Source organism: Dendrobates tinctorius, unplaced genomic scaffold (assembly GCF_039654945.1).
Source record: "Dendrobates tinctorius isolate UK_male_01 unplaced genomic scaffold, ASM3965494v1 ptg000264l, whole genome shotgun sequence".
Taxonomy (NCBI): domain Eukaryota; kingdom Metazoa; phylum Chordata; class Amphibia; order Anura; family Dendrobatidae; genus Dendrobates; species Dendrobates tinctorius.
Window position 1 is genome coordinate 1,803,118 of NW_027361931.1, and position 26,878 is coordinate 1,829,995.

Sequence of the window (26,878 nt, forward strand, 5' to 3'; positions counted from 1 at the left end):
TCCCAGGTCCCCCTTATTATTTAAATTCGCCGTACTGGAGGCGGGGTTTCCAGAATTTATATTAACGTGTAATACCTAAATTTGCCAGGTGGAGGCGGTGTATCCATCTGCACGTTTTATTATTTAAATTCGCCCCACTGGAGGCGCTGTATCCAGGGTCACGTGTGTTATGGGTTCGCCTTGCGGTAACATCTGCGTCCAGACACACAGTGACCGTGACAGTGCTCACCACATATCTAGATAAGTTCCTTGGGGGGACTAGTTTCCACAATGGTGTCATTTGTGGGGGGTTTCCACTGTTTTGGCACATCAGGGGCTTTCCAAATGCGACATGGCGTCCGATCCCAATTCCAGCCAAAAAAGTCATATGGCGCTGCTTCACTTCTGAGCTCTGCCATGCGCCCAAATAGTGGTTTACCCCCACATGTGGGGTATCAGGGTATTTAGGACAAATTGCACAATAACTTTTGGGGTCCTGTTACCCTTGGGAAAATAAAAATTGGGTGTGAAAAGATCATTTTTGTGGAAAAAAATATGATTTTTTTAATTGTACGGCTGTACGTTATAAACTTCTGTGACGCCCTTCGGGGTTTAAAGTGCTCACCACATATCTAGATAAGTTCCCTGGGGGGTCTAATTTCCAAAATGGGGTCACTTGTGGGGGGTTTCCACTGTTTAGGCACATCAAGAGCTCTCCAAACGTGACATGGTGTCCGATCTGAATTTCAGCCAATTTTGCAGTGAAAAAGTCAAACAGCGCTGCTTCCCTTCCGAGCTCTGCCATGCGCCCAAATAGTGGTTTACCCCCACATATCAGGTATCAGCGTACTCAGGACAAATTGCACAATAACTGTTGCAGTCCAATTTCTCCTGTTACCCTTGGTAAAATAAAAAAATTGGACCTGAAGTAATTTTTTTTGTGAAAAAATGTTAAATGTTCATTTTTTTTTTTAAACATTCCAAAAATTCCTATGAAGCACCTGAAGGGTTAATAAACTTCTTGAATCTGGTTTTGAGCACCTTGAGGGGTGTAGTTTTTAGAATTGTGTCACTTTTGAGTATTTTCTATCATATAGATCCCTCAAAGTGACTTCAAATGTGATGTGGTCCCTAAAAATAAAATGGTGTTGTAAAAATGAGAAATCGCTGGTCAACTTTTAACCCTTATAACTTCCTAACGAAAAAAACATTTTTGTTCCTAAATTGTGTTGATGTAAAGTAAACATGTGGGAAATATTACTTATGAAGTTTTTTGTGTGCCATATCTGTGATTTAAGGGCATAAAAATTCAAAGTTGGAAAATTGGGACATTTTCAAACTTTTCACCAAATTTCCGTTTTTTTTCACAAATGCAAGTTATATGAATGAAATTTTACCACTAACATGAAGAACAATATGTCACGAGAAAACAATGTCAGAATCACCAGGATCCATGGAAGCGTTCCAGAGTTATCACCTCATAATTCCCCATGGTGGGACGATTAAAGGATTATCTTATCTTATAAAGGGTCAGTGGTCAGAATCGTAAAAATTGGCCCGGTCATGAACCTGCAAACCACCCTTGAGGGTAAAGGGGTTAAATAAACGCAAGTCATATCAAAGAAATTTTACTACTATCATAAAGTACAATATGTCACGAGAAAAGTCTCAGAATCAGTGGGATCCATTCAAGCGTTCCAGAGTTATAACCACACAAAGTGACACTGGTCAAAATTAGAAACTTTGACCGGTCAGGAAGGTGAAAACCGGCTTCAGTGTGAAGGAGTTAGGGCACCCTCCCTTTGATATGGGCTCCGGCGGTGAGCCCACATCTTTCCCGGCACATGTCGGCTATTATGAACAGCTGACATGTGCCCGGAACAGCTACGGGTGGAATTGCGATCCACCCGTGGCTATTAACCCCTTAAATGCCGCTATCAAACTCAGCGGCATTTAACATGCACTTCCGGCAATCGTGCCGGAAATCCGCCCAGTGGTGACCCCCGATTGCAGGTCACCAATGGGTTGGCATGACAACCAGAGGTCTCCTGGAGACCTCAATGGTTGTCACTGTCGGATTGCTATGAACGCTGCCCGATGGTCGGCGCTCATAGCAAGTGAGGTATTCTGCTACATACAGGTGAACTGATCATCGCCTGTATGTAGCATAGCCGATTGGATTATCGCAGCGTCTAGTCTTCCATGGAGACTATTGAAGCATGCCAAAAGTGAAAAAAAATGTTTTTAAAAATATAAAAAAAATATAAAAGTTCAAATCACCCTCCTTTCACCCCATTCAAAAGAAAACAAACCCAAAAAAAATTAAACAGACACATATTTGGCATCGCCCGATCGATCAATAAAAAAAAGATTAACCTGATTGTTAAACGGCGTGGAGAGAAAAAAGTCAAAACGCCAGAATTACGTTTTTTTGGTTGCCACGACATTGCATTAAAATGCAATAACGGGCGATCAAAAGATCGTATCTGCACCAAAATGGTATCATTAAAAACGTCAGCTCGGCGCGCAAAATATAAGCCCTCACCCAACCCAGTGCATTTTTGATGCGTTTTTTCATGCGGATTTGTATGCGTTTTTGTAAGCTAAATAAAGATTTATTATTTAGCAAAAAACAACAAGAATTGTGATGCCATTTCTTTGTCCAACCTCTTCTTTTACACGCTCCATTTGAATACCATATCATCACATACCATGTTCACATAGACAGCTCTGGCAAAAATTAAGAGACCACCACATCAAATCCCTGCCATGGCCGCCCAATCTCCAGACCTGAACCCCACTGAAAACCTCTGGAATGTAATCAAGAGGAAGATGGAGAGTCACAAGCCATCAGACAAAGAAGAACTGCTTACATATGTGTACCAGGAGTGGCATAAGGTCACCCAAAAGCCGTGTGAGAGACTGGTGGGAAGCAGCCAAGACGCAGGAAAGCTGGGATTAACAATCATGGGGATCCCACAAAATACTGATCTCTGAACTCTTCCTGAGGTAAAACATTAGTATTGTTGTTTCTAAATGATTATGGACTTGTTTTCTTAGCATTATTTGAGGTCTGCAAGCACTGCATTTTTTCTTATTTTGACTATTTCTCATTTTCTGAAAATAAATACAAAATTTAGTGCTTGGAAATTCAGAGACATGTTGTCAGTAGCTTATAGAATAAAAGAGCAATTTACCGTATTTTTCGGACTATAAGACGCACCGGACCATAAGATGCACCCCAATTTTCAGAAGGAAAATAGGGAAAAAAATAATAATGTGTCAAATGGGGGTCCGTCTTACAGTCCGAATTCAGCTTACCTGGGAAGGGATCCGGCACAGGTGGAGGAGTAGTCACAGGGGTCATTCAGTGGTCCAGGCTCGTGAGGTGGCGGCTCTGTGCTGGGGCAGGTTGGTTGTGCTGGGGCAGGGGCAGCTGTGCTGGGGCTGCTGTGCTGGGGCTGGGGCAGGTGGGCTGTGCTGGGGCAGCTGCACTGGGGCAGGTGGGCTGTGCTGGGGCAGCTGTGCTGGGGCAGGGGCAGCTGTGCTGGGGCAGTTGGGCTGTGCTGGGGCAGCTGTGCTGGGGAAGGGGCGGCTGCGCTGGGGCTGGGGCAGCTGTGCTGGGGCAGGGGCAGCTGTGCTGGGGCAGCTTTGCTGGGGCAGGTGGCCTGTGCTGAGCTGGGGCAGGTGGGCACTGCGGGGTGAGGGTGGCAGCGGGCTGTGCTCTGGTGCAGGGGCGGCGGCTCCGCCGGCATTTCCTCGCAACCCGGAGGCTCCCGCACACCCCTTGCTGGCCGCCGCCATGTTGCGGTGGCCTCCGGGAACATGGACGCCGGAAAGATGGCCGCCGGTCCGGGGACGGCGCATGCGCGGGTTCAGATCTCATCCCGAGATCTCGGGGGACGAGATCTCATTGCCGAGATTTTAATCTCGTCCCACGAGATCTCGGGACGAGATCTGATCCCGCGCATGCGCCGTCCCCGCACCAGCGGCCATCTTTCCGGCGTCCATGTTCCCGGAGGCCACCGCAACATGGCGGCGGCCAGCAAGGAGTGTGCGGGGGCCTCCGGGCTACGAGGATATGCCGGCGGAGCAGCTGCCCCTGCACCGGAGCACAGCCCGCTGCCACCACCGCACCGCAGAGCCCCGCCCGCTGCCACCACCGCACCGGAGGTTAGTATATTGCGACCATAAGACGCACCCCCCACTTTCCCAAAAAATTTTGGGGGAAAAAAGTGCGTCTTATGGTCGGAAAAATACGGTACATTTTACTCAAAAATATAAAGAGAAAAATCAGACAAACTGAACATTTGAAAGTGGTCTCTTAATTTTTTGCCAGAGCTGTGATGTACACAAAACAAATATAAGTGAATATCTATCTATCTATAGATATATCTATCTATAGATATATCTGATAGATATAAATATCGATAGATAATACCAAGGCCAATGTTTAGTAATGAACATAATAAAATGGTACATAAAGAGTTAAATAAACGAACATACACACACACACACACACAATCAATCTGCATTAAACGCAATATCTGTTTAATTTAAAAAAAAGGAAAAAAAATTGCGTGGGCTCTGGCGCAATTTTCAAAACTAGAACAGGGAAAGCCGGTGACTGGGAGCCGATGTTTATAGCCTAGCAAGGGGGTAATACCCATGGATCTTCCTAGGCTATTAACCCCTTTCTGCCATCAGACGTACTATCCCGTCCATGTGCCCTGGGACTTAATCCCCAGGGACGGGATAGTACGTCATAGCGATCAGCGGCGTTCACGTGGCGAGCGCCGCTGATCACAGCCGGGTGTCAGCTGATTATCACAGCTGACACCCGCCACAATGTGTCAGGGGACCGCCCCCAACACATTAACCCCTTGTACACCGCGCTCAAACACGATCGCGGTGTACCGGGGTTAAAGAGAAGCATCGGCAGGGAGGGGGCTCCCTCCGTGCTTCCCTGAGCCCCCCACGGCAGCGCAATGTGCAGCGCTGCTGCGGGGGGCTCTTTCCCTACAGGCCCCCGGATTTAAAAAATCGCTAAATAAATTAGTAAAAAAAAAATAAATATTCCCCAATAAATTCATTTTTTGAAAATAAAAAAAAAAACAATAAAAGTACACATATTTGGTATCGCCGCGTCCGTAACGACCCGCCCTATAAAACTGTCCCATTAGTTAACCCCTTTAACTAACCCCTTAAAAAATAAAAAACTAAGCAAAAAATAATGATTTATCATACCACCGAACAAAAAGTGCAATAACGCGCGATAAAAAAGACGCACATTAATATCCATGGTACCGCTGAAAACGTCAGCTTGTCCCGCAAGAAACGAGCCGCCACACAGCATCATCCACAACAAAATAAAAAAGTTATAGCTCGCAGAATAAAGCGATGCAAAAATAATTATTTTTTATATAAAATAGTTTTCATTGCATAAAACCAACAAAACATAAAAAAACGACCTGTAACCGTACTGACCTGAAGAATAAAACCGCTTTATCAATTTTATCGCACGCGAAACGGTGTAAACGCACCCCCCCCAAAAGAAATTCATGAAACGCTGGTTTTTGTTCATTCTGCGTCCCAAAAATTGGAATAAAAAGCGATCAAAAAAGTCACGTGCCCAAAAATGGTACCAATAAAAACGTCAACTCGTCCCGCAAAAAATAAGACCTCACATGACTCGGTGGGTCAAAATACGGAAAAATTATAGCTCTCAATATGTGGCGATGCAAAAACTATTTTTACAATAAAAAGCGTCTTTTAGCGTCTGACAGCTGCCAAACATAAAAACCGCCATAAATAGTAAATCAAACCCCCCGTTATCACCCCCTTAGTTAGGGAAAAATAAGAAAATAAAAAAAATGTATTTATTTCCATTTTCCCATTAGGGTTAGGGCTAGGATTAGGGCTAGGGTTAGGGCTGAGATTAGGGTTAGGGGTGTGTTGGGGTTAGGGGTGGAGTTATAATTGGGGGGTTTCCACTGTTTGGGCACATCAGGGGCTCTCCAAATGCAACATGGCATCTGATCTCAATTCCAGCCAATTCTGCGTTGAAAAAGTCAAATGGTGCTCCTTCCCTTCCAAGCTCTGCCATGCGCCCAAACAGTGTTTTACCCCCACATATAGGGTATCAGCCTACTCAGGACAAATTGCAAAACAACTTTTGGGGTCCAATTTCTCCTGTTACCCTTAGGAAAATAAAAAATTGGGGGCAAAAATATCATTTTTGTGGAAAAAAAATGATTTTTTTATATTCACGCCCAGGCGTTATAAACTTCTGTGAAGCACTTGGGGGTTCAAAGTGCTCACCACACATCTAGATAAGTTCCGTGGGGGGTCTAGTTTCCAAAATGGGGTCACTTGTCAGGAGTTTCAATAGTTTAGGTACATCAGGGGCTCTCCAAACGCACATGACTCCCGCAGACCAATCCATCAAAGTCTGCATTCCACAACGTCACTACTTCCCTTCCGAGCCCCGACGTGTGCGCATACAGTAGTTTTCTCCCACATATGGGGTGTCAGCGTACTCAGGACAAATTGGACAACAACTTTTGGGGTCCAATTTCTCCTGTTACCCTTGGGAAAATAAAAAAATGGGGACTAAAAGATGATGTTTGTTGAAAAAATACGATATTATTATTTTCACGCCCGGTCGTTATAAACTTCTGTGAAGCACTGGGGGGTTCAAAGTGCTCACCACACATCTAGATAAGTTCCTTAGGGGGTCTAGTTTCCAAAATGGGGTCATTTGTGGGGGGTTTCCACTGTTTATGTACATCAGGGGCTCTCCAAAAGCAACATGACATCCGCAGAACATTCCATCAAAGTCTGCATTCCAAAACGTCACTATTTCCCTTCCGAGCCCCGACGTGTGCCCATACAGTAGTTTTCTCCCACATATGGGGTGTCAGCGTACTCAGGACAAATTGGACAACAACTTTTGGGGTCCAAATTCTCCTTGTACCCTTGGGAAAATAAAAAAATTGGTGACTAAAAGATCAGGTTTGTGGAAAAAATACGATTTTTTTATTTTCACGCCCGGGCGTTATAAACTTCTGTGAAGCACTGGGGGCTTCAAAGTGCTCACCACACATCTAGATAAGTTCCTTGGGGGGTCTAGTTTCCAAAATGGTGTCATTGTGGGGGGTTTCTACTGTTTTGGTACATCAGGGGCTTTCCAAACGCGACTGTCACGGCACCGCCAGACTCAGGGTCTGCTGTCCCGGCCTCGGCCAGTAGGAGGCGCCGGACTATCACATCACCATCAGACTCAGGGCCTGCTGTCCCAGCCTCGGCCAGTAGGAGGCGCCGGACTATCACATCACCGTCAGACTCAGGGCCTGCTGTCCCAGCCTCGACCACTAGGAGGCCCCGGACTGTCCTATCACCGGCTGACCCGTGGCCTGCAGTCTCGGCCTTGGTCTCTGGGAGGCGTTGTGCTTCAACCCCGAGTGATGGCGGCGATAGTCATGAGGCTCCTGCGCAGGCGTCCGCTGGACGCAGGCTTTGCTCCTCGATCAGTCATGAAGGGGCTGGTGCATTACCATCCAGCCTGGTCCTGGGGGCGGTCCGGATCAGGCCACGGGCCTGTAAGGGATGACCTGATCCCTCAAATACCTTGGGACTGCTCTTGCAGGCCGCCGGATATATTCTTGGTTCCCCTGCGTGTTACTGTGTGAATTGCTGTTTTACTGACTCTGACTTTTGCCTGGACTTCTGACTCTGCTTCTGCCTAACGATTCTGTACCTCTGCTGCTCTCCTGGTTTATGACTCTTACTTTGGCCTGGATTCTGACTCTGCTTCTGCCTAACGACTTTGTACCTCTGCTGCCCTCCTGGTTTATGACTCTTACTTTGGCCTGGATTCTGACTCTGCTTTTGCCTAACGATTCTATACCTCTGCTGCCCTCCTGGTTTATGACTCTGGCTTCGGCCTGGAATCTGACTCTGCTACTGTCTACTGTTTTTATACCATTTCTGCCTGACTGGTTTAGTCTCGGATATCATTGCCTCTGTGTCCTGTATTGGAACACCTTTCTGGCGACCGTCCTGCTCTGGTCATTGCTCCTATTCAGACAGCGCCTCCTGGGCTCTGCTATAAATCCAGATCCCTGTATAGGGGTAAAGGGTCTCAGTGTTTCTCGGGGTGCTGTCTGGCTGCAGTCCAGACCGCAGGCAGACGTCACAGCGACATGGTGTCCGATCTCAATTCCAGCCAAAAACGTCAAATGGCGCTGCTTCCCTTCCGAGCTCTGCCATGCACCCAAATAGTGGTTTACCCCCACATGTGGGGTATCAGCGCACTCAGGACAAATTGCACAATATCTTTTAGGGTCCTGTTACCCTTGGAAAAATAAGAATTGAGGGTGAAAAGATCATTTTTGTGGAAAAAATATGATTTTTTTAATTGTACGGCTGTACGTTATAAACTTCTGTGAAGCCCTTGGGAGTTCAAAGTGGTCACCACACATCTAGATAAGTTCCTTGGGGGGTCTAGTTTCCAAAATCGGGTCACTTGTGGGGGGTTTCCACTGTTTAGGTACATCAGGGGCTCTCCAAACGCGACATGGCGTCCGATCTGAATTCCAGCCAATTTTGCATTGAAAAAGTCAAACGGCGCTCCTTCCCTTCTGAGGTCTGCCATGCGCCGAAACAGTGGTTCACCCCCCCACATATCAGGTATCAGCGTACTCAGGACAAATTGCACAATAACTTTTGAAGTCCAATTTCTCCTGTTACCCTTGGTAAAATAAAAAAAATTGAACCTGAAGTATTTTTTTTGTGAAAAAAAGTTAAATGTTCATTTTTTTAAATATTCAAAAAATTCCTGTGACGCACCTAAAGGGTTAATAAACTTTTTTAATGTGGTTTTGAGCACCTTAAGGGGTGCAGTTTTTAGAATGGTGTCACTTTTTGGTATTTTCTATCATATAGACCCCTCAAAGTGGCTTCAAATGTGATGTGGTCTGTTAAAATAAAATGGTGTTGCAAAAATGAGAAATCGCTGGTCAATTTTTAACCCTTATAACTTCCTAACAAAAAAAAATTTTGGTTCCAAAATTGTGCTGATGTAAAGTAAACATGTGGGAAATGTTATTTATTAAGTTTTTTGTGTGCCGTATCTGTGATTTAAGGGCATAAAAATTCAAATTTGGAAAATTGCGAAATTTTCAAAATTTTCGCCAAATTTCCGTTTTTTTTCCACAAATAAACGCAAGTTATATGAATGAAATTTTACCACTAACATGAAGTACAATATGTCACGAGAAAACAATGTCAGAATCACCGGGATCCATGGAAGCGTTTCAGAGTTATAACCTCATAAAGGGACAGTGGTCAGAATTGTGAAAATTGGCCCGGTCATGAACGTGCAAACCACCCTTGGGGCTTAAGGGGTTAATATCAGCTCACAGCTGTATAATTAGCCTTTACTGGCTATTAAAATACCCACTGGGAGACCACCTGAGTTGCCAAAATAGCAGAACCCCCATAAGTGACACCATTTTACAAACTACACCTCTCAATGAATTCATCTAGGGGTGCAGTAATCATATTGACACCACGGGTGTGTCACAGATTGTTATACCATTGGGCAGTGAGGACAAAATAACTACATTTTTACCACCAAAATTTTGTTTTAGCCCCAGATTTTACATTTTCACACAAGAAGTGGGTAAAAATGGCACCATAATTTGTCCCACAATTTCTACTGAATGTGGCAATACTTCATATGTGGCTGTACAGTGCTGCTTAGGCATACAGAGAGACTCGGGAGGAACGGAGCTCTATTTTCTTCCTGGAGCGCAGATTTTCCTAGAACAGTTTGTGAACTCCATATACAGAACCCCTAATTGGTAGAAGAGCAGAATCCCCCCTCAAGTGGCCCCATTTTGGAAATTAAACCCCTTTGAGAATTTATCTACAGGTGTAGTGATGATTTTGACTCCATGGGTGTTTTCCAGAAACAAGCAGCAATGAATGTTACAAAGTGAAAATCGCAAACTACCGTTGTAGTGACCAGTACGCTGTAGTGACCAGTACGCTGTAGTGACCAGTATGTTGTAGTAACCAGTACGCAGTAGTGACCAGTACGTTGTGATTTTGAAGACATGCACCCATAAGTTATGCGGGCTGTCATCGCTTCAGAAATGCCAAACATGTGGACGCATGTGGTTTAGGTACACTGTGGGGTTCAGAAGGGAGGGTGGCATTTGAATTTGGGAGAACAGAATTTGCTGAATTTCTTTTGAGGGGCGAGGAGCCACTTCACTTTTCCAAAGCCTTTGTATACCAGTAACGTGGAAGCCTCCTATATTTCCATTAACAGATGACAGACCACAGTGGGGACTTGCTTTTTTGTGGATTGATTTGAAGCATTTATTGGAAACATTTTACATAATGTTTGGGATCACATTTATACGGCGATCTATGCTGAGCCCTTACTTTGGGGTTTCCATCTAAATCTCCAAGTGACGTGACAGATGAAACCCCTGAGGGATTCATTCACTATAATGAGGCAGCAGAGTTACTCTGGACTCCGTCTGGCCTCTGTTCAGCGGTGTCCTTCTTTTCAGAAGTGCACAAAACTGTGGCCGACTGCACTTTTATGCAATCCTAAAAAGACGGATACAGTCGAATCACAGGTCCTGTGGCGTCCACAGAGCCTCTATCTGCCTCATTATAGGGAATCTTCAACTGGGGGTTCTGTCTGAATAAGGTATTTCAGAGATTTACACGGAAACCCTGGTGTAAGAGCTCACCGCAGAGGGAAGGATAAACGTACGCCGAGCCTTACTAGGAACTTTGGGAGGCAGAATAAACAAAACAGCAGGTGAAGAATTGGTTTATATTTTTTTATGCCATTCCTCTTGCGGTATAAAAGATTAGACTACTTTATTCTTCGGGTTGGTGCAATTACAACGATACCAGATTTATATCGGGTTTTTCCCAGGGGAAGAGTTTTGAGGAGATCATTTGCATATTCCCAGTGCCTTCTGGGATAAGTGAAGAGTCTCCGCGAGCTCAACGATCACTGGATTTTGGCCGTTGCAGCTGAAAAGAGGAAATCGGTAAACCAGGGCATGAGTCCTGAGGAGATCATTTGCATATTCCCAGTGCCTTCTGGGGTAAGTGAAGAGTCTCCGCGAGCTCAACGATCACTGGATTTTGGCCGTTGCAGCTGAAAAGAGGAAATCGGTAAACCGCGCGCCGATATTTTGGCTCATTTTTCATCGTTATGAAATCTCAATATGGAAGAGGCCAGGAGCCATTTGGTTAGCTGCATTTCTTGCTACATGTTCACAGACTTACCAGTGGAAAAGCCAAACTTCACATGCCACAAATACAAGCTTGTGTCCCTGTTGGAAGAAAAGTTGCAAAATCTCGAAGAAAGGTTAGCTACGTTGAAGATCATTAAGGAAGGTGAAGAGTTCTTAGACAGAGCAGAATTATCTCTTCATGTTACAGAAAAAGAAGAAATTCGAAGTGCACCTGAAGAAACAGAGGAATAGAAGCATGTAACCCAGAGAAGCAGGAGGATCGGGAGGCAGTCAGCACCCATACTGCTCAGGAACCAGTACCAGGCTCTCACGCAGGAGAACGATGAAGAAATACATCAGGATAAGACTTCGCCCACAAACAGCAACCGTGTACGCCTTCAGAATCCTCCTGGATGGAGAAAGAAAAATGTTGTGAAGAAGAAACAGAGAGTGGTGGTCATGGGGGATTCCCTGTTGAGAGGAACAGAGGCCGCTATCTGCAGACCGGATATAACTTCAAGAGAAATGTGCTGTCTTCCAGGTGCAAAAATTAAAGATGTGTCTGACAGGATATCAGGACTCTTCAGACTTACAGATGACTACCCATTCCTGCTACTACATGTGGGGACAAATGACACCGCAAGAAACGACCTGGAAACCATCTGCAGAGACTTTGAAAACTTAGGTAAGAAAGAGAAAGAACTGGGAGCGCAGGTGGTCTTCTCTTCCATCCTCCCAGTAGATGGCCATGGAACAAGGAGGTGGAATAAGATTCTGCAGGTGAACAACTGGCTACGTCGATGGTGTGCCGTCAGCAAGGATTTGGATTTCTGGATCACGGAGTGAATTACCTATACGATGGACTACTTGCTAGAGATGGGGTGCACCTTACGAAGACTGGAAAACATGTATTTGGAAGTCGCCTTGATACACTCATCAGGAGAGCTTTAAACTAGAACAATGTGGGAAGGGAAGCAAAAGGCCAGAAAAAGCCATACACCTGGCAAATGCTTTTGAGAACTTTGGTATTAGAAGTGGGTGGAAAGAACAAAGACAAAAAATCAAAATAATAAAAATGTTGGCGAAATAAACCAATCACAAACTAAAATTTTTCTATACAAATGCAGAAAGCATGGGCAACAAACAAGGAGAACTGGAACTACTAACACATGAAAAGAAATATGATGTCTGTTACAGAACCACTCAGCACCCAGAATATGTTGTGCAGTTAAATGTATATATAATAGGTTCCATGTGAGATGCATGTCCCTAATGTATCAGCAGTGTCCGCCCTCCCCCTACCTTTGTAATTCCCACAGTAAACATACGCAGGCTCCGTCCACCTGCTGTTTTTGTAATGCATGTCTGGCCTGACGCTTGTCTATTGGCCGGCCCTCTGTATCTGTGTGATATATTCTGTGTCCTGTGAGTAAAGTGTTGTCAGACTGGAAATACATGGAGAAGCAGTGATATTTTATATGCACCCATGCACTCAGAGGAATTCCAGCCAGCGTCCTTCATTCAGACTCCAGCCAACGCAGAGCGGACCTCCAAAAACACGGGGTGGTACTGAAAGAGGTACCCCAGCTTGGAAGACCCCGTTACAATGTCATTGGTATCACTGAAACTTGGTGGGACGATACACATGATTGGAATACAAGGCTAGAAGAACACAACTTATTTGCAAGAAACAGACTTGATAAACGAGGAGGAGGTGTCGCATTGCATGTTAGAAACGCGTATATCTGCACAGAGATCCAAGCTACAGAGACTGGAAGTTCTGTGGAAACTGTTTGGGTAAGAATACAAGGACAGAACAATGGAAAGGACACCATTGTAGGCATTTACTACAGGCCGCCTGTGCAAGCTGAAGATATGGATGAACTCTTTATGCATCAAATGGCCAAGTTCTCCAAAAAATATGACATAGTTGTCATGGGAGATTTCAACTATCCAGACATTTGTTGGGAATCTCTCTCAGGCAAAACTAACAGGTCAAGGAAATTCTTATCCTCTCTTGCTGACAACTTTATCTTCCAAAAGGTAAGGGAGAAAACAAGGGGAACTGCTACCTTGGATCTAATCCTTATAAACAGGGAGGAAATGGTTGAGGAGGTAAAAGTGGCTGGGACCCTAGGAGGTAGCGACCATGCTATTTTAGAATTTTGGATTACTAGAGGTGGAAGACCTGTGAAGACTCAGACGTCAAGGTTAGATTTCAGAAAGGCAGATTTTAAGGGATTCAGAAAGAGAATTGGAGGGATCCAATGGCTGGATATCCTTAAAGACAAAAATGTCCAGGAAGGATGGGAAATCTTGAAAAATGAAATTCTCAAAGCACAGTTGTTAATTCCGAAAAGAGGGAAGAATAGGAAGCATTTAAGGAAACCAGGATGGATGAACACAGAACTTAAGCACATGCTAAAAAGGAAGAAAAAAATGTTTATAAAATGGAAAGAGGGAGGCATATCTAAAGAAGAATATAATGCTGTCTGCAGAACCTGCAGGGCACAAATCAGATTAGCTAAAGCTGAAAATGAACTGAGGCTTGCAAGAGATGTCAAAAGCAATAATAAAGGATTTTGGGGATATGTCAAAAGTAAAAGAAAAGTCAAAGATGCTATAGGATTTTTACAGGATGAAAATGATGAAATGGTAAGACAGGATGTTGAGAAGGCTGAACTTTTAAATTCCTATTTTGCATCTGTTTTCTCTCAGAAAGGAAATGCAACATCAACTGTTATTCACTATCCTATTAAGGGAATAGAAGAATCCAGGATATCTATAAACAGAAAGATAGTGAGGAAACACTTAGCTAACCTAAATGAATTCAAGTCTCCAGGTCCAGATGAATTACACCCCAGAGTACTGAAGGAGATAGCAGAAGAAATTTTTGAACCCCTCTCCATAATCTTTGAAAATTCTTGGAGAACAGGAGAAGTGCCAGAAGACTGGAGAAGAGCAAATGTTGTTCCTATCTTCAAAAAGGGGAAGAAGGTGGACCCAGGCAACTATAGGCCGGTGAGTCTGACTTCTATACCAGGAAAGATCTTTGAACAAATTATTAAACAACATGTATGTCAATACCTGGATAAGAATGAAGTGATTAAACAGAGTCAGCATGGGTTTCTAACTAATAAGTCATGTCAGACTAACTTAATTTCCTTCTATGACGGTATCACTGATTGGGTGGATCAAGGAAATGCTGTAGATATAGTATATCTTGACTTCAGCAAAGCATTTGACAAAGTCTCTCATACAATCCTTATTGAAAAAATGACTAAGTATGGAATGGACAAGGCAACTGTTAGGTGGATTCATAACTGGCTTAGTGATCGGACCCAAAGAGTGGTCGTAAATGGCTGCACATCCAGTTGGAAGAATGTCTCAAGTGGGGTACCACAGGGCTCTGTCCTGGGCCCTGTATTGTTCAACATCTTTATCAACGATTTAGATGAAGGAATTGAGGGTAAACTGATTAAATTTGCTGATGACACAAAGCTAGGAGGGATAGCTAATACTAGAGAAGAGAGAGAGAGGATTCAAAAAGATTTAAATAAACTGGAGAAGTGGGCAGCAACTAACAGAATGGTTTTTAACAGGGAGAAATGCAAAGTACTACATCTGGGCAATAAAAATGAAAAAAGCATATATAGAATGGGAGGAATAGGGCTAAGTGACAGCACATGTGAAAAAGACTTGGGTATACTAATAGATTACAGACTGAATATGAGTCAACAGTGTGATGCAGCAGCAAAAAAGGCAAATGCAATTCTAGGATGTATTAACAGAAGCATACAGTCTAGATCACGTGAAGTCATTATTTCCCTCTACTCATCTTTGGTCAGACCTCATCTGGAATATTGTGTCCAGTTTTGGGCACCACATTTTAAAAAAGACATCAACAAACTGGAGCAAGTTCAGAAAAGAGCGACCAGAATAGTGACCGGTCTGCAAACCCTGTCTTATGAGGAAAGGTTGCAGGATTTGGGAATGTTTAGTTTGCAAAAGAGAAGACTGAGAGGAGACTTAATAGCTGTCTACAAATATCTAAAGGGCTGTCACATTGTAGAAGGATCAACTTTATTCTCATTTGCACAAGGAAAGACTAGAAGCAATGGGATGAAACTGAATGGGAAGAGACACAGATTAGATATTAGAAAAAACTTTTTGACAGTTAGAGTGATCAATGAGTGGAACAGGCTGCCACGAGAAGTGGTGAGTTCTCCTTCAATGGAAGTCTTCAAACAGAGGCTGGACAGACATCTGACTGGGATGATTTAGCGAATCCTGCTTTGAGCAGGGGGTTGGACCAGATGGCCCAGGAGGTCCCTTCCAACTCTACGATTCTATGATTCTAAAGTATCTCACACAATCCTTATTGAAAAAATGACTAGGTATGGAATGGACAAGGCAACTGTTAGGTGGATTCATAACTGGCTTAGTGATCGGATCCAAAGAGTGGTCGTAAATGGCTGCACATCCAGTTGGAAGAATGTCTCTAGTGGGGTACCACAGGGCTCTGTCCTGGGCCCTGTATTGTTCAACATCTTTATCAACTATTTAGATGAAGGAATTGAGGGTAAACTGATTAAATGTGCTCATGACACAAAGCTAGGAGGGATAGCTAAAACTAGAGAAAAGAGAGAGAGGAATCAAAAAGATATAAATAAACTGGAGCAGTGGGAAGCAACTAACAGACTGGTTTTTAACAGGGAAAAATGCAAAGTACTACATCTGGGCAATAAAAATGAAAAAAGCATATACAGAATGGGAGGAATAGGGCTAAGTGACAGCACATGTGAAAAAGACTTGGGCATACTAATAGATCACAGACTGAATATGAGTCAACAGTGTGATGCAGCAGCAAAAAAGGCAAATGCAATTCTAGGATGTATTAACAGAAGCATACAATCTAGATCACGTGAAGTCATTATTTCCCTCTACTCCTCTTTGGTCAGACCTCATCTGGAATACTGTGTCCAGTTTTGGGCGCCACATTTTAAAAAAGACATCAACAAACAGGAGCAAGTTCAGAAAAGAGCGACCAGAATGGTGACCGGTCTGCAAACCCTGCCTTATGAGGAAAGGTTGCAGGATTTGTGAATGTTTAGCTTGCAAAAAAGAAGACTGAGAGGAGACTTAATAGCTGACTACAAATATCTAAAGGGCTGTCACATTGTAGAAGGATCATCTTTATTCTCATTTGCACAAGGAAAGACTAGAAGCAATGGGATGAAACTGAATGGGAGGAGACACAGATTAGATATTAGAAAAAACTTTTTGACAGTTAAAGTGATCAATGAGTGGAACAGGCTGCCATGAGAGGTGGTGAGTTCTCCTTCAATGAAAGTCTTCAAACAGAGGCTGGACAGACATCTGTCTGGGATGATTTAGCGAATCCTGCTTCGAGCAAGGGGTTGGACCAGATGGCCCAGGAGGTCCCTTCCAACTCTACGATTCTATGATTCTATGTTTTAAGCTGTACCATGTTAATTTATATTCAGCTTCTTTTTCACTAAAAATATTAATTCATGGGGACAATATATTTAGATTTTTTTTTTATTATTATTTTTAAAAAATATCTTTAACATTTTTTTTTTAACTTTTTTACTGTGTCCCACTACTATGGGACTTTTATATTTTGCAGGCTGATCGCTTGTATAGCATTGTAAAGCATTGGGATGCAGCAGAATCCCTATGCAATGCAAACTGCCAGCGCTGCATGATCAGCAACTTTCTTATCTCTGGTGACCCGGATGTTGTCATGATGACATCGGGTAACCATGGCAACAACTGGGATTCCGCAATAACGTTGCGAGGTCTGCGATCCAAAGGCAGAAGGGATGTCTTCCCTCTGCCAGCTACAGGAAAGCTGCGATCGAGTTCAATCGTAGCATTCAACGGGTTAAAGTGTCGGGAGTTGTGCAGGACCGCTCCTGTCACTGAGTGCCTGGTGTCAGGTGTAAGAATCAGCAGACAACCGGAGGTGATCGTCGCGAAGTTTCCGTATGTCCCAGGTCAATAAGACCGTGGTCACAGGGATGTATGGATACGTCAAAGGTTGGAAAGGGGTTAATGAGCACGTTTTTTCGAGTCTAATCTGTTGGCGTTTCCTTTCATAGTGTAGTGCCTTCTTGTTGATTCTTCACGTGTAGTTCAGTTTTGAGAAAGTGTTCAGTATGAACCTGAAACGCATGAAGAGAAGCGATACGAAATATTGCCACACGTGGATCTACTCCTGTCACAGCAGAAACCCCGAGTCCGACATCTCCTCAATCTGCAGATGTGGCCGGAGCAGCTGAATATATTGTACGGCAATTACTAGAGATGTGACACAACTCATCAGGAGAGCAAACACCCCACCTACAAGGTTACTATTAATTACGACCCTGTGCACGCAAATCTCAATTTTATTTTTTTCTTATTACCCGCTGATGTCACAGATTGCTGATGTTCCTTTATGTCCTGGAACTGATCCCGGCGTCCTGCTACATAATCCCACTCATCCATGGAGAAATACACAGCGACGTCCTGACACCTAAGGGGAACCTAAAAACCAACAACATCACCCAGAATCCTCCAGTGTACACTGTATAATCTCCCAGCAGTCTCCTCTCATCACCCAGAATCCTCCAGTGTATACTGTATAATCTCCCAGCAGTCTCCTCTCATCACCCAAAATCCTCCAGTGTATACTGTATAATCTCCCAGCAGTCTCCTCTCATCACCCAAAATCCTCCAGTGTACACTGTATAATCTCCCAGCAGTCTCCTCTCATCACCCAGAATCCTCCAGTGTATACTGTATAATCTCCCAGCAGTCTCCTCTCATCACCCAGAATCCTCCAGTGTACACTGTATAATCTCCCAGCAGTCTCCTCTCATCACCCAAAATCCTCCAGTGTACACTGTATAATCTCCCAGAAGTCTCCTCTCATCACCCAGAATCCTCCAGTGTATACTGTATAATCTCCCAGCAGTCTCCTCTCATCACCCAGAATCCTCCAGTGTACACTGTATAATCTCCCAGCAGTCTCCTCTCATCACCCAGAATCCTCCAGTGTATACTGTATAATCTCCCAGCAGTCTCCTCTCATCACCCAGAATCCTCCAGTGTACACTGTATAATCTCCCAGCAGTCTCCTCTCATCACCCAGAATCCTTCACTGTACACTGTATAATCTCCAAGCAGTCTCCTCTCATCACCCAGAATCCTCCAGTGTATACTGTAGAATCTCCCAGCAGTCTCCTCTCATCACCCAGAATCCTCCAGTGTATACTGTATAATCTCCCAGCAGTCTCCTCTCATCACCCAAAATCCTCCAGTGTACACTGTATAATCTCCCAGAAGTCTCCTCTCATCACCCAGAATCCTCCAGTGTATACTGTATAATCTCCCAACAGTCTCCTCTCATCACCCAGAATCCTCCAGTGTATACTGTATAATCTCCCAGCAGTCTCCTCTCATCACCCAGAATCCTCCAGTGTATACTGTATAATCTCCCAGCAGTCTCCTCTCATCACCCAAAATCCTCCAGTGTACACTGTATAATCTCCCAGAAGTCTCCTCTCATCACCCAGAATCCTCCAGTGAATACTGTATAATCTCCCAGCAGTCTCCTCTCATCACCCAGAATCCTCCAGTGTACACTGTATAATCTCCCAGCAGTCTCCTCTCATCACCCAGAATCCTTCACTGTACACTGTATAATCTCCAAGCAGTCTCCTCTCATCACCCAGAATCCTCCAGTGTACACTGTATAATCTCCCAGAAGTCTCCTCTCATCACCCAGAATCCTCCAGTGTATACTGTATAATCTCCCAGCAGTCTCCTCTCATCACCCAGAATCCTTCACTGTATACTGTATAATCTCCCAGCTGTCTCCTCTTATCACCCAGAATCCTCCAGTGCACACTGTATAATCTCCCAGCAGTCACCTCTCATCACCCAGAATCCTCCAGTGTATACTGTATAATCTCCCAGCAGTCTCCTCTCATCACCCGGAATCCTCCAGTGTATACTGTATAATCTCCCATCAGTCTCCTCTCATCACCCAAAATCCTCCAGTGTACACTGTATAATCTCCCAGAAGTCTCCTCTCATCACCCAGAATCCTCCAGTGTATACTGTATAATCTCCCAGCAGTCTCCTCTCATCACCCAGAATCCTTCACTGTACACTGTATAATCTCCAAGCAGTCTCCTCTCATCACCCAGAATCCTCCAGTGTACACTGTATAATCTCCCAGAAGTCTCCTCTCATCACCCAGAATCCTCCAGTGTATACTGTATAATCTCCCAGCAGTCTCCTCTCAACACCCAGAATCCTTCACTGTATACTGTATAATCTCCCAGCTGTCTCCTCTTATCACCCAGAATCCTCCAGTGCACACTGTATAATCTCCCAGAAGTCTCTTCTCATCACCCAGAATCCTCCAGTGTATACTGTATAATCTCCCAGCAGTCTCCTCTCATCACCCGGAATCCTCCAGTGTATACTGTATAATCTCCCAGCAGTCTCCTCTCATCACCCAGAATCCTCCAGTGCACACTGTATAATCTCCCAGAAGTCTCCTCTCTTCACCCGGAATCCTACAGTGTATACTGTATAATCTCCCAGCAGTCTCCTCTCATCACCCAGAATCCTCCAGTGCACACTGTATAATCTCCCAGCAGTCTCCTCTCATCACCCGGAATCCTCCAGTGTATACTGTATAATCTCCCAGCAGTCTCCTCTCATCATCCAGAATCCTTCAGTGTACACTGTATAATCTCCCAGCAGTCTCCTCTCATCACCCAGAATCCACCAGTGTATACTGTATAATCTCCCAGCAGTCTCCTCTCATCATCGAGAATCCTCCAGTGTACACTGTATAATCTCCCAGCAGTCTCCTCTCATCATCCAGAATCCTCCAGTGTACACTGTATAATCTCCCAGAAGTCTCCTCTCATCACCCAGAATCCTCCAGTGTATACTGTATAATCTCCAAGCAGTCTCCACTCATCACCCAGAATCCTCCAGTGAATACTGTATAATCTCCCAGCAGTTTCCTCTCATCACCCAGAATCCTCCAGTGTATACAGTATAATCTCCCAGTAGTCTCCTCTCATCACCCAGAATCCTCCAGTGTATACTGTATAATCTCCCAGCAGTCTCCACTCATCACCCAGAATCCTCCAGTGTATACTGTATAATCTCCCAGCAGTCTCCACTCATCACCCAGAATCCTCCAGTGTATACTATATAATCTCCCAGCAGTCTCCTCTCATCACACAGAATCCTCCAGTGTACACTGTATAATCTCCCAGCAGTCACCTCTCATCACCCAGAATCCCCCAGTGTATACTGTATAATCTCCCAGCAGTCTCCTCTCCTCTCATCACCCGGAATCCTCCAGTGTATACTGTATAATCTCCCAGCAGTCTCCTCTCATCACCCAGAATCCTACAGTGTACACTGTATAATCTCCCAGAAGTCTCCTCTCATCATCCAGAATCCTCCAGTGTGTACTGTATAATCTCCCAGCAGTCTCCTTTCATCACCCAGAATCCTCCAGTGTACACTGTATAATCTCTCAGCAGTCTCCTCTCATCACCCAGAATCCTCCAGTGTATACTGTATAATCTCCCAACAGTCTCCTTTCATCACCCAGAATCCTTCAGTGTACACAGTATAATCTCCCAGAAGTCTCCTCTCATCATCCAGAATCCTCCAGTGTGTACTGTATAATCTCCCAGCAGTCTCCTTTCATCACCCAGAATCCTCCAGTGTACACTGTATAATCTCTCAGCAGTCTCCTCTCATCACCCAGAATCCTCCAGTGTATACTGTATAATCTCCCAGCAGTCTCCTTTCATCACCCAGAATCCTTCAGTGTACACTGTATAATCTCCCAGCAGTCTCCTCTCATCACCCAGAATCCTCCAGTGTATACTGTATAATCTCTCAGCAGTCTCCTCTCATCACCCAGAATCCTCCAGTGTATACTGTATAATCTCCCAACAGTCTCCTCTCATCACCCAGAATCCTACAGTGTACACTGTATAATCTCCCAGAAGTCTCCTCTCATCATCCAGAATCCTCCAGTGTGTACTGTATAATCTCCCAGCAGTCTCCTTTCATCACCCAGAATCCTCCAGTGTACACTGTATAATCTCTCAGCAGTCTCCTCTCATCACCCAGAATCCTCCAGTGTATACTGTATAATCTCCCAGCAGTCTCCTTTCATCACCCAGAATCCTTCAGTGTACACTGTATAATCTCCCAGCAGTCTCCTCTCATCACCCAGAATCCTCCAGTGTATACTGTATAATCTCCCAGCAGTCTCCTCTCATCACCCAGAATCCTCCAGTGTATACTGTATAATCTCCCAGCAGTCTCCTCTCATCACCCAGAATCTTTCAGTGTATACTGTATAATCTCCCAGCAGTCTCCTCTAATCACCCAGAATCCTCCAGTGTATACTGTATAATCTCTCAGCAGTTTCCTCTCATCACCCAGAATCCTCCAGTGTATACTGTATAATCTCCCAGCAGTCTACTCTCATCACCCAGAATCCTCCAGTGTATACTGTATAATCTCCCAGCAGTCTCCTCTCATCCCCCAGAATCCTCCAGTGTATACTGTATAATCTCCCAGCAGTCTCCTCCCATCACCCAGAATCCTCCAGTGTATACTGTATAATCTCCCAGCAGTCTCCTCTCATCACCCAGAATCCTGCTGTGTACACTGTATAATCTCCCAGCAGTCTCCTCTCATCACCCAGAATCCTCCAGTGTATACTGTATAATCTCCCAGCAGTCTCCTCTCATCACCCAGAATCCTCCAGTGTATAATGCATAATCTCCCAGCAGTCTCCTCTCATCACCCAGAATCCTCCAGTGTACACTGTATAATCTCCCAGCAGTCTCCTCTCATCACCCAGAATCCTCCAGTGTATACTGTATAATCTCCCATCAGTCTCCTCTCATCACCGAGAATCCTTCAGTGTATAATGTATAATCTCCCAGCAGTCTCCTCTCATCACCCAGAATCTTTCAGTGTATACTGTATAATCTCCCATCAGTCTCCTCTCATCACCCAGAATCCTCCAGTGTATACTGTATAATATCCCAGCAGTCTCCTCTCATCAACCAGAATCCTCCAGTGTACACTGTATAATCTCCCAGCAGTCTCCTCTCATCACCCAGAATCCTCCAGTGTATACTGTATAATCTCCCAGCAGTCTCCTCTCATCACCCAGAATCCTCTAGTGTATACTGTATAATCTCCCAGCAGTCTCCTCTCATCAACCAGAATCCTTCAGTGTATACTGTATAATCTCCCAGCAGTCTCCTCTCATCACCCAGAATCCTCTAGTGTATACTGTATAATCTCCCAGCAGTCTCCTCCCATCACCCAGAATCCTCCAGTGTATACTGTATAATCTCCCAGCAGTCTCCTCTCCTCTTATCACCCAGAATCCTCCAGTGTATACTGTATAATCTCCCAGCAGTCTCCTCTCATCACCCAGAATCCTCCAGTGTACACTGTATAATCTCCCAGCAGTCTCCTCTCATCACCCAAAATCCTCCAGTGTACACTGTATAATCTCCCAGAAGTCTCCTCTCATCACCCAGAATCCTCCAGTGTATACTGTATAATCTCCCAGCAGTCTCCTCTCATCACCCAGAATCCTCCAGTGTACACTGTATAATCTCCCAGCAGTCTCCTCTCATCACCCAGAATCCTCCAGTGTATACTGTATAATCTCCCAGCAGTCTCCTCTCATCACCCAGAATCCTCCAGTGTACACTGTATAATCTCCCAGCAGTCTCCTCTCATCACCCAGAATCCTTCACTGTACACTGTATAATCTCCAAGCAGTCTCCTCTCATCACCCAGAATCCTCCAGGGTATACTGTAGAATCTCCCAGCAGTCTCCTCTCATCACCCAGAATCCTCCAGTGTATACTGTATAATATCCCAGCAGTCTCCTCTCATCAACCAGAATCCTCCAGTGTACACTGTATAATCTCCCAGCAGTCTCCTCTCATCACCCAGAATCCTGCTGTGTACACTGTATAATCTCCCAGCAGTCTCCTCTCATCACCCAGAATCCTCCAGTGTATACTGTATAATCTCCCAGCAGTCTCCTCTCATCACCCAGAATCCTCCAGTGTATAATGCATAATCTCCCAGCAGTCTCCTCTCATCACCCAGAATCCTCCAGTGTACACTGTATAATCTCCCAGCAGTCTCCTCTCATCACCCAGAATCCTCCAGTGTATACTGTATAATCTCCCAGCAGTCTCCTCTCATCACCCAGAATCCTCCAGTGTACACTGTATAATCTCCCAGCAGTCTCCTCTCATCACCCAGAATCCTTCACTGTACACTGTATAATCTCCAAGCAGTCTCCTCTCATCACCCAGAATCCTCCAGTGTATACTGTAGAATCTCCCAGCAGTCTCCTCTCATCACCCAGAATCCTCCAGTGTATACTGTATAATCTCCCAGCAGTCTCCTCTCATCACCCAAAATCCTCCAGTGTACACTGTATAATCTCCCAGAAGTCTCCTCTCATCACCCAGAATCCTCCAGTGTATACTGTATAATCTCCCAACAGTCTCCTCTCATCACCCAGAATCCTCCAGTGTATACTGTATAATCTCCCAGCAGTCTCCTCTCATCACCCAGAATCCTCCAGTGTATACTGTATAATCTCCCAGCAGTCTCCTCTCATCACCCAAAATCCTCCAGTGTACACTGTATAATCTCCCAGAAGTCTCCTCTCATCACCCAGAATCCTCCAGTGTATACTGTATAATCTCCCAACAGTCTCCTCTCATCACCCAGAATCCTCCAGTGTATACTGTATAATCTCCCAGCAGTCTCCTCTCATCACCCAGAATCCTCCAGTGTATACTGTATAATCTCCCAGCAGTCTCCTCTCATCACCCAAAATCCTCCAGTGTACACTGTATAATCTCCCAGAAGTCTCCTCTCATCACCCAGAATCCTCCAGTGTATACTGTATAATCTCCCAGCAGTCTCCTCTCATCACCCAGAATCCTCCAGTGTACACTGTATAATCTCCCAGCAGTCTCCTCTCATCACCCAGAATCCTTCACTGTACACTGTATAATCTCCAAGCAGTCTCCTCTCATCACCCAGAATCCTCCAGTGTACACTGTATAATCTCCCAGAAGTCTCCTCTCATCACCCAGAATCCTCCAGTGTATACTGTATAATCTCCCAGCAGTCTCCTCTCATCACCCAGAATCCTTCACTGTATACTGTATAATCTCCCAGCTGTCTCCTCTTATCACCCAGAATCCTCCAGTGCACACTGTATAATCTCCCAGCAGTCACCTCTCATCACCCAGAATCCTCCAGTGTATACTGTATAATCTCCCAGCAGTCTCCTCTCATCACCCGGAATCCTCCAGTGTATACTGTATAATCTCCCATCAGTCTCCTCTCATCACCCAAAATCCTCCAGTGTACACTGTATAATCTCCCAGAAGTCTCCTCTCATCACCCAGAATCCTCCAGTGTATACTGTATAATCTCCCAGCAGTCTCCTCTCATCACCCAGAATCCTTCACTGTACACTGTATAATCTCCAAGCAGTCTCCTCTCATCACCCAGAATCCTCCAGTGTACACTGTATAATCTCCCAGAAGTCTCCTCTCATCACCCAGAATCCTCCAGTGTATACTGTATAATCTCCCAGCAGTCTCCTCTCAACACCCAGAATCCTTCACTGTATACTGTATAATCTCCCAGCTGTCTCCTCTTATCACCCAGAATCCTCCAGTGCACACTGTATAATCTCCCAGCAGTCTCCTCTCATCACCCGGAATCCTCCAGTGTATACTGTATAATCTCCCAGCAGTCTCCTCTCATCACCCAGAATCCTCCAGTGCACACTGTATAATCTCCCAGAAGTCTCCTCTCTTCACCCGGAATCCTACAGTGTATACTGTATAATCTCCCAGCAGTCTCCTCTCATCACCCAGAATCCTCCAGTGCACACTGTATAATCTCCCAGCAGTCTCCTCTCATCACCCGGAATCCTCCAGTGTATACTGTATAATCTCCCAGCAGTCTCCTCTCATCATCCAGAATCCTTCAGTGTACACTGTATAATCTCCCAGCAGTCTCCTCTCATCACCCAGAATCCACCAGTGTATACTGTATAATCTCCCAGCAGTCTCCTCTCATCATCGAGAATCCTCCAGTGTACACTGTATAATCTCCCAGCAGTCTCCTCTCATCATCCAGAATCCTCCAGTGTACACTGTATAATCTCCCAGAAGTCTCCTCTCATCACCCAGAATCCTCCAGTGTATACTGTATAATCTCCAAGCAGTCTCCACTCATCACCCAGAATCCTCCAGTGAATACTGTATAATCTCCCAGCAGTTTCCTCTCATCACCCAGAATCCTCCAGTGTATACAGTATAATCTCCCAGTAGTCTCCTCTCATCACCCAGAATCCTCCAGTGTATACTGTATAATCTCCCAGCAGTCTCCACTCATCACCCAGAATCCTCCAGTGTATACTGTATAATCTCCCAGCAGTCTCCACTCATCACCCAGAATCCTCCAGTGTATACTATATAATCTCCCAGCAGTCTCCTCTCATCACACAGAATCCTCCAGTGTACACTGTATAATCTCCCAGCAGTCACCTCTCATCACCCAGAATCCCCCAGTGTATACTGTATAATCTCCCAGCAGTCTCCTCTCCTCTCATCACCCGGAATCCTCCAGTGTATACTGTATAATCTCCCAGCAGTCTCCTCTCATCACCCAGAATCCTACAGTGTACACTGTATAATCTCCCAGAAGTCTCCTCTCATCATCCAGAATCCTCCAGTGTGTACTGTATAATCTCCCAGCAGTCTCCTTTCATCACCCAGAATCCTCCAGTGTACACTGTATAATCTCTCAGCAGTCTCCTCTCATCACCCAGAATCCTCCAGTGTATACTGTATAATCTCCCAACAGTCTCCTTTCATCACCCAGAATCCTTCAGTGTACACTGTATAATCTCCCAGAAGTCTCCTCTCATCATCCAGAATCCTCCAGTGTGTACTGTATAATCTCCCAGCAGTCTCCTTTCATCACCCAGAATCCTCCAGTGTACACTGTATAATCTCTCAGCAGTCTCCTCTCATCACCCAGAATCCTCCAGTGTATACTGTATAATCTCCCAGCAGTCTCCTTTCATCACCCAGAATCCTTCAGTGTACACTGTATAATCTCCCAGCAGTCTCCTCTCATCACCCAGAATCCTCCAGTGTATACTGTATAATCTCTCAGCAGTCTCCTCTCATCACCCAGAATCCTCCAGTGTATACTGTATAATCTCCCAACAGTCTCCTCTCATCACCCAGAATCCTACAGTGTACACTGTATAATCTCCCAGAAGTCTCCTCTCATCATCCAGAATCCTCCAGTGTGTACTGTATAATCTCCCAGCAGTCTCCTTTCATCACCCAGAATCCTCCAGTGTACACTGTATAATCTCTCAGCAGTCTCCTCTCATCACCCAGAATCCTCCAGTGTATACTGTATAATCTCCCAGCAGTCTCCTTTCATCACCCAGAATCCTTCAGTGTACACTGTATAATCTC

At 44.8% G+C, this 26,878-nt stretch overlaps 1 protein-coding gene and 1 long non-coding RNA gene across 4 annotated transcripts in view; one reads left to right on the plus strand and one right to left on the minus strand.

Annotated features, from left to right (window-relative positions):
* The window catches only part of LOC141069455 (uncharacterized), a 307,336-nt gene that overhangs the window by 256,249 nt on the left and 24,209 nt on the right, over positions 1-26,878 (plus strand). The gene's annotated exons all lie outside the window — the stretch shown is intronic.
* LOC141069452 (uncharacterized) overlaps positions 1-26,878 on the minus strand; it is a 158,745-nt gene that overhangs the window by 45,336 nt on the left and 86,531 nt on the right. Inside the window, exon 4 of the mRNA XM_073558997.1 lies at positions 17,681-17,801. Coding sequence (XP_073415098.1) covers positions 17,681-17,801 — 121 coding nt within the window. The remainder of the gene's footprint in view (positions 1-17,680; positions 17,802-26,878) is intronic.